Genomic DNA, 9,355 nt, shown 5'->3' on the forward strand with positions numbered 1-9,355 from the left:
ATTAACTGGAGCCGGCAAAGAGAGGAGTGTTGGAGGCCCGAGTAGAGGGAGTTACAGTAGTCCAATCTGGATGTAATAAATGTGTGGATAAGCGTTTCAAGGTCCTTTAAAGGAAGGAACGGCTTTGCTTTGGAAATCTGACGCAACTGGTAAAAGCTGTTTTTTACCACAGTGGACACCTGTTTCTCGAGTTTAAAAGAGCCATCCAGGAACACTCCGAGGTTTCTTACAGTGGGCGAGAGATGGCTAGCGAGAGGGCCTAGGGCATCAGCTAACTGGTCTAGCGGAGTGTGACTACCAAAGACTATGATTTCGGTCTTATTCTTGTTCAATGTAAGAAAATTATGTGATAACCAAATTTTAACTTCATGCAAACAGTTGAACAGAGGTTGCAAAGAAGCAGTCACATCGGATTTCAGAGGTGAATAAATCTGGATATCATCGGCATAACAGTGAAAGGAGATGTTGTATTTACTAAAAATGAATCCCAAGGGCAACATGTACAAAGAGAAAAGAGCAGGACCGAGCACGGACCCTTGAGGCACACCACAATAAATAGGGGTGGAAGCCGAGGAGTGTTGCCCCATAGCAACAGAGAACGACCTCTCTGAGAGGTAGGATTTAAACCAAGATAAAACCTTTGAGACCAACAACATGTTCCAATCTTGATAGAAGAATGTTGTGGTTAACCGTGTCAAAGCAGCAGACAAGTCAAGTAAAACTACGACCACAGAATATCCAGAGTCAACAGTTAAAAGAAGATCATTAAAAACTCTAAGTAAGGCTGTCTCTGTGCTGGGGCGAGGTTTCAAACCAGACTGAAACTTGTCATTAATACCATTTGCATCTAAAAAGGCCTGAAGTTGTTTTAGAACTACCTTTTCCAATATTTTGGAAATAAAAGGGAGTTTGGAGATCGGCCTGTAGTTAGTGAGAGCATTAGGGTCAAGATTTTTCTTTTTCATAATAGGTTGCACAACAGCATGCTTAAAGACAGATGGTACACAACCTGATGACAATGATGCATTCAGCAGAGATAAGATACAAGGACCAATAACATGTAAAGCTTCCTTAAAGAAACGAGAAGGAAGAATATCGTGCGGGGAACCAGAGATTTTGAGATGATCAATTATATCTTTTAAAGCAGAATAAGACACTGGGTCAAACTGTTGAAAGACAGTCAAGCATTCAGAGGCTGGAACTGGGTCTAAAACTGATGATGGATGAGATGGATGAGAAGCCCTTAGAGCTGAGATTTTATCAGAGAAATACTTTAAGAATTTATCACAAAGAGCAGGGGAAGCATCCCTATAAGTGGTAGTGCAAGGGTTTACCACAGAGTTAAAAGTATTAAAAAGTGCTCGGGGGTTGTGGCTATTAGTCATAATAATGCTAGACAAAAAGGCAGATTTGGCAGCTTTAACAGACTTTTGATACTTAGATAGACAATTATGGAGGATGTCCAGAGAGACGTGGAGTTTGTCTTTCCTCCATTTTCTTTCAGCACGACGACATTCACGCCTGAGGGCGCGAGTAGTATCATTTAGCCAGGGTTGTGAGGATTTGGCACGTTTAATCCTCAGAGGTGCCACAGAGTTAAGGATGTCAGCGCATGTAGTATAAAAGAGGTTAGCAAGCTCATCCGCTGATAAAACCCAGGGTTACACTAACGTGAGTCTTTACAACAGTCCAGCGACGAGAAACTCTGAGCCACCACCTTAAGTAGTGGCCAGGAAACTGCTGGATAATGAGCCTCAGGTGTGTAATTGCCTGCAGGTGCGTGGGCCAAAGGCGAGAGCCCGTGGTGAGCTCTGCCCAGGCAGAGGTAGAGAGAGCGTGAGCAAAAACGAAAGCGAAAACACACGAAGCCTTGCAGAGTGAGCCGGACAGCCACAGGGACCACGACCATCACCACACATTTCTAATTAATTTAGCAACAGGTTCCTGTAGCTAGTTGTGTCCATATTACTATTCATTATTACGTTCAGATCCCCCACATATACAGATTCCTTCATTTTCCACTGATACAGCGTCAAACAGAGATTTAAAAGATTCTGTCCACTTTCAGGTGGTGCATACACGTTCACCAGTGTAACAATGTTTGGTCCATCAGTCCTTTAACTATGAAGTATCTGCCTTCATCGTGTTTAATTTCCTTTCCACACACAAAATGAATAGTATTAGAGATTAATATTGCTTCTCCTCTTTTACGTGAATTTCTATGTGAACAACAAAAAGTATTATTGAAGACAAATCTTTTGGGTTTTTCATCTTCCACAATCAACAGATGGGTTTCTCCATCTGTGCCTTTTCCTTTTTACGTTTGGTAATTATTCTAGATCTTTTCACTGGAATTCCCAGAACATTTACATTAAGGAACATAATTCTAACATTTCCTTTGTTTTATGTTCACAATGGTTAAATGCCACGGTTGGCAGAAGAGCTTTAGTGAGACATATTTAAATAACAAAGAAGTGTATTTAGAACTGCTGACTTCCACCCAGACAGGTCAGCTACACACCTGTCAAGTGCTGGCCCCTTCATGCTTTGAGCTGGGACACCTCTCGTAAAGAGGGGACGCCACTCTGGTGTTGATTCCCAACCCTTTGTGGGTTAATTCATCATTACCTTCCCCCATCAACATGTATAGGTATTTTTGTCACCAGCTAAAACTCATGACTCCCTTAAGATATCTCTCTTTCTGTCGTGTTTTGCAGCTTACTTAGTTTGACTCAAGTGTGGGACTTCGGCAAGACAGCGAGATGCAGAATAAACTTTGTGATACTTTTTTCACTTTAACACAAAACTGAGGAAAATAATGATTGCTTAAATATGTGCAAAAGGAAACTAAGGGTAACTCAGAACATAGACGTTGGTGGACCGAGAGAACTGGTACTTCTCCAAGGCTGGGATCAGGGGTGGTTCATAGCCAAAAGCAACCTCAACAGGGGAAATACCAGTGGCTGAGGAGGTTAGTGTATTCTTATGGTCAGTCAGTACAACAAATGGATGTTTGGCTCCCTCATTAGCAAACACCAAGAATCACTGAAGCTGCTTTCAGGTGGTGTGAGTGGGCCAATCCGCCATGGTTTTTACTCTTTCCAGATAAGTCTTCATCCTGAAACACGAAGCCAAGGAAAGATACTGTAGTTACATGAAACTCACATTTTTCTGCTTTCACATACAATCTGTTCTCAAGGAGCCGATGCAAAACTTGATGCACATGGACCTGGTGCTCCCCCATACTCTTAGAAAAAATAAGAATTTCTTCTAAATAAACAAACAAGTTTAAGAAATCCCGGAGTACATCATTGATAAGTGCCTGGAAGACAGCTGGGGCATTAGTAAGGCCGGACGGCATCACTAAAGACTTGAAGTGACCGAGGCGTGTATTAAATGCCATTTTCCATTCATCTCCCTCACGAATTCGAACCACATGGTAAGGATTTCGTAGGTTCAGTTTAGTGAAGACGGAGGCCCCCTGGAGGAGTTTGAAGACAGAATTACTGGGGTGAAGAGGATATTTAATTTTCACTGTGATCTGATTAAGTCCACGGTACTCAGTGAGGGTCTTATCTTTCTCGGCCACAAAAAACAACCCAGCCCTTATGTGGGAGGCAGATGGTCAAATTATCCCAGCGGTGAGGGAATCCATAATGTATTTCTCCATAGACTCCCTCTCAGGGCGGGAGAGATTGTATAATTTGCTGGTAGGTAATGGAGCTCAGGACAAGGCCTGTGCAGCTGTCTTATAGCCTGTAGGGAGGTAGTGAAGGAGCCATCTCCTTGCTGAAGACTGTCGTGATAGACCCTAGGAAGTTGAGTCAAATCGGGAGAACACGGGGTGACAACTCGGGGAGTCATGTTTACCGTTTACCATTCTAAAATAATATCCCGGAGTCTGGATGGCCGCACTGGTCTGGATGGCTGCACTGGTCCTTAAGTATTACAGTTGATTAAAGATGAGCAGCAGGTGAACAGATTAGGAGAGAAGGATGCTTTGCCCAGGTAAGGCAGGGAGGACGACTGCCTTTTACCCACAGATCAAGGCTTCCTATAACACTTTCCCTGGTTTAAGAGTACCAACATTTATTTACAATAATTAAGCCTAGCAATTACATGAAAAATATAATAGTACTGTGTGCATATACATATATACTCACACCCACTTACACACTCAGGTGCATCTCTACTCAAATCAAACATTTCAAACAGTTTGGTAAACTGGAACATATTAAACTAAACTCTTTCAGGGAAAACATTAAAGCTGTTCATCATCTAGGCTTTTTCTGTCAAGTGCCATTTGTAGTTCAAGTAAATAATAATGGATTGGATTTATATAGCGCTTTTCAAGGCACCCAAAGCGCTTTACAATGCCACTATTCATTCACTCTCACATTCACACACTGGTGGAGGCAGCTACAGTTGTAGCCACAGCTGCCCTGGGGCAGACTGACAGAAGCGAGGCTGCCATATCGCGCCATCGGCCCCTCTGGCCATCACCAGTAGGCGGTAGGTGAAGTGTCTTGCCCAAGGACACAACGACCAGGACAGAGAGCCCAGGGATCGAACCGGCAACTTTCCGGTTACAGATACGCTTCCCAACCCCCTGAGCCACGGTCAGGGGGTTACACAATTACACAAACCAAAAAGTAATTTGGTTTGTGTTCACCCATTGATGTTAGCCTGCTGTTGGAACTCCAGCAGTCGTCCTCGGGCTCATGCAAGTTGCCCCAATCCTGTTATTTCTGCCTGCTTCCCAATTCACAGTTCTGGTGTTCTTCTGCAGCTTCTTGATGAGGGCTTGATGAGCACTTAAAGAACTTTCTACAACTACTAAGCCTTTTCACCCAATGTTTCTTTTATGCTGTGGCAGGCAAGATGTAGGACCCAAATGCAGGACTTGAAACACAAGAGGGGTGAACTGAGAGAGGCAGCTTGTGGCAACAACTCAGACATCTCAAACATGGAAAAACAAAACCTAAACAGGAAACTAGGAAGCTAGGGACACAGAATTAATAAAATAGAAAATGGGAAAAAAAGAAGCTAGGAGTTACAAGGAGACTTGAGGAGAACAGAGATAACACACAGGACATAGAGGTAGTTAACGACACAACAATGGACAAACGAAATTACAGGGCTTAAATACACAAGGGAGTAATGGAGGGCGACACATATGAACCTAATCTGACATGATGAAACAAAGGGGAAGCAAAAGTGAAAACACTGAACGAAGGACATGAGACTATCAAAGTAAAACAGGAAACACAAGACAGGCACGGTGACGTAGACTTGACAAGGAGATACGGCTGAAACAGAGACAAGACTATCAAACAACGACACGGAGACATAACTGACTGGGGAGACACAGGAGATACACAAATATAGAGACCGGGAAAGAACAGACAACAAAACAGAACTGATTTGACGTGACACACAGAACAAAACCTGAGATCTAAAAATCACTGAAATATAACCAGAAACTAACTGAAACAACGAATATTAATAATCAAAACACTGAGTCACCAGGCTCAGGAACATGACACTTTATCCAGCATTCACACCACGTTGGGGGCAACTCAAACTTTGTACACTACCCTAAACCCAATACAGTTAATCTGGATTGGCTCTCTATTTAAAGAGTCTATTCTCTGATCCAATGAGTATGGCCCAGTCAGCAGTGCAGAGCTAGAATGTAAGCGAGGAACAGGGGACTGAGGGAACCGCCGCTATTCTCCGGATGTCTACCCTGCCTATACTGATGAAAAACTGGTGGCCCCGAGTAGCCCTGCAGGCGTCATCTACCACACCAGTTCCAGCAGGTCCGCTCTAGATTTAGTTTAGTGGCCTGAACAGTGAGCCCCGGAGGTATGTTACTGTTAAAAGGCTGGAGTGATCTGTAAGAGCTATTTATGAGATGTAACGCACCTATTTCTTCTGTGTAGGTATAACTCAATAGGAGAGGAGCCAAGTCCAATAGGAAACAATGAAAATCTTCTAACACAGGAAAAAACGAGCAGAGAAAAGTCAGATATAACAAATCCCATTTCTGGGTCCAGAAGTGATACATGAAGTCAGACATCTAAACATTTGCTTTCTTTCTAACCAAGCACTAAAGGCCTCAGACAAGACCTGGGCTGTGCGCCATGTTTGCATTCTCCACTGCTACAAATAATCCGCACAGAAGCACACACACTCCAACACACACACACACACACACACACACAGTTGGCCAAGGTGTTGACCAAGAGGACAATAATCTACAGTGCGGACCACTGACGTTTATTTACTCGCTAATGCTTTGTTTCCACACAAAGTACTTATTGTAACTGACCTCAGAGCCAGCACACGCTGCTCGCCCATCATTTTTCTATCCACAGTGCTCATGTGCAAACCGTGAGAAAAAAAGTGCCGCCCCGTCAGAATATATGCTTGTAAAATGGGTTTCATCTGTTTGAGACGAAATTACACAGATTGCATTACCTACTTACTGCTTCATTTTAATTTATGTCTATTTTTAGATTTGACCAAACACTGTTTACCTTCCTTGTCCTGACAGATTGTTACTGACACACTATTTCTGTCACTAAACACACACACACACACACACACACACACACACACGCACACACCCTCCCCCACCCACCCCACACATACACATGCACACACATAAACACACTCTCTGAAATGTGGTGAGAACACATCTTTTGAGAACCATGGTTCCCGGCTGCTCTTGTCCGTCACTGACCAATAAATGTGGTCCAAGCCAATTGTGGCCCTGCCTAATGTAACCTTGGAAAGGCCACAATCTGCCACGGCTGTGGCTCTCTAGCTTCCAGCATGCATCTACTGCCAGAGATAATCTGGGCCAGTGGACAAGAGGGGATTCCAACTCTCTCTCTCTCTGTCTTGGTTGTCCTCCTCTGCTCGCTCGCTCTCTGTGTTTGCCTGTCTCTCTTCCAGTGAACAGATTAGTTGAGGTGTTGGTTGGAAGCAGTGCATCGCTTAGGCTTTATTAGCATGAATTTATTCATGCTCTGTGTCTTCCCCTTCCTACTTCTTCCCCCAAATCCTCTTCCTTTCCTCCTCCTTTTTTCTTTGTGTCCTTTCATCATTTCCTCTACTCACTAATATGTTATTTGTCTTATTTCATCACATCTTGTCGCTCCTCGGCTCATTCCGTCTTGCATCCTCAAAGCATTACAGCACCCACCTTAACTAGAGCTGTTCGATATAACGATATATATCGGATGACGATATAAAAACATCTATCGTTTCCTATCATGCTATCATTTGTTTCGTGGTGTCGTGAAATTGAAACTGTTTACAGCAATATTTTTTCATGGTTTTGATGTCACTGTGGTGGTTATATTCATTTCTTAAAGTTCTCTCTTTCTCTTATGTTTAATATCACCACACTACTGATGGACAAGTGTCTGTTTTTATGTGTTGTCATTAGCAACAATGATGGTAAAACCATTGCGTGGCTCGTTTCACAATAAAGCTCAAGATCCTGTTGAGGCTTTTCAAAATAAACTGAATCACGTGAAAAAGTATGCGGAGAGTTTAGGGATGAGAAGCAAAAAGAGCCGTCAGGTGCTAAAAAAATAAACCTTAGACTCAAACGTTAGAACAGGCTTTTCCCCGCAGCACGCTGTGTAATAAATACTCACAAAGAAAACGGCAGCCGTTACAACTTATGTCTTAAAATGTATTGTTTCATTCATCGGTTAAAACACTCGACTACAGCACGCCCAGCTCAATACATGTCAGGAAAGTCGAGCTGTCCGAGATTCACAGAATTTACAGAAAATGTTACATTTTTGTGATTTATATCGTTGTCAGGACGATAAATGTCTTATATCAGGATATGAGATTTTGGTCATATCGCACAGCCCTAACCTTAACTCACTTCATTTCTCTCAGTTTATACCTGCTGCACATCTCAGCCCTATTTGGAGCTTCTGATTTTCACACTAGATAATCAAATGTTAAAAAAGACTCAAACAATCCCAGTCAGATATATATAAATACATACAACAGGCCAGGATCAGTAGCAGTTTCATCTGAAGGCTCGTGGCATATTATGAGTAAAGCAACTTTACATAGGTCTTAGATTTAACCAGCAGCACTAGCACCCATATCACTGCAATGACTCAGGGCGCTGCTCAAACAAAACAGAACAACACACAATGTAATTAGGCATGTGCTAATAGCTTAAATAATTAATATAGATTCAGTTCTTGAGTTTCAAATTCTATTTTCGTACCTCAAGAGAACACATAAAAGCTTTGACACGTTCCCCTCCTCACCAGGACCCAGAGAGTGGCACTGTTTTCAACACTGTGAAATGTGAAAATGTCCAAGCAGAAAAAATGCAACAATAACTTTCACTCACACTTTGTTCCCCGACAGGTGTTGGACAGTAAGGAAGAGGAGGAATTGACACAAACAGAAGATGAGCAGGAGGGTGCAGATGGTGGCCAGTTTGATGTCATCCCGCTCTACTCAGAGAGGGCTACTGTCTCCAACCTAGGCTCTTCTGGGACTGGGGGGTCCACATCTCTGACCACTGGCCCATCTAAAGCCATGCTACTCCTGCTTCTTCTCCTGTCATTTTCCCTCAGCTGGCTGTAAAACAGAGGATGGAAAGAAATTACATACACACAACTATTTTAGATTCATTGCTGTAAAATTATAATTCCAAAATTGAAAAAATTGACTTTGCCATTTGTCTGTAGAACCCCTCGATCCCCACGCTCTGCCCTCTAACCTAAACATGCCTCTTTTTTCTTTCTGAATGTGACTGAAGGTAAAAGGTCTGACGAGCACAGAAATCCCAGTTGTGGTAGGGTGTTCATATAATGCATTTATTAATACGCATAATAAAGCTGTTCATATCACCGGTCTAGAGAAAAATTGAAAGTGGCTTGTTGTAGTCTCAGCAAATACTTTCTGGCAGCGGTTTTTCGTCCTTTTGTACACACCCAATTGTAAAGTTTAGACAATATTTTGAACTGGTATATAAAAGGCATACTTAGTACATACCAAAATGCCTCAAACAAAATTCTTAGCCCACAATCACCACTCCACCCCCACCTCATAAAATGTAACATTTTGTCCAAATTTTCCCAAGTGCTTTTTTAACAGAGCAATGGAATTTCAACATAGCATTCCTTACTAGTTTTCTTTAGAAAGCATAAAGTATTTCTTTTTGCATATAATAACATAATTACTACCGGAAAAAATCAAGTTAATATTGAGGATTATCTGCAAATGTATATGTTGTACTTTAACAAGAGTTGTCACTTGAGAAATTATGATACCAAAACCAAAAAACAATTCACTTTAGACT

The 9,355-nt window shown here is 42.3% G+C and overlaps 1 protein-coding gene across 1 annotated transcript in view; it reads left to right on the top strand.

The window, feature by feature from the left end:
- Positions 1-8,905, top strand: part of gfra3 (GDNF family receptor alpha 3) — a 76,776-nt gene extending 67,871 nt beyond the window's left edge. Inside the window, exon 8 of the mRNA XM_012923400.3 lies at positions 8,416-8,905. Within this exon, the coding sequence (XP_012778854.1) occupies positions 8,416-8,637 (222 nt within the window). The 3' untranslated portion in view covers positions 8,638-8,905. The remainder of the gene's footprint in view (positions 1-8,415) is intronic.
- The last annotated feature ends 450 nt before the right edge of the window (positions 8,906-9,355 follow it).

The sequence above is a fragment of the Maylandia zebra genome, linkage group LG2, assembly GCF_041146795.1.
Source record: "Maylandia zebra isolate NMK-2024a linkage group LG2, Mzebra_GT3a, whole genome shotgun sequence".
NCBI classification, from domain to species: Eukaryota; Metazoa; Chordata; class Actinopteri; order Cichliformes; family Cichlidae; genus Maylandia; species Maylandia zebra.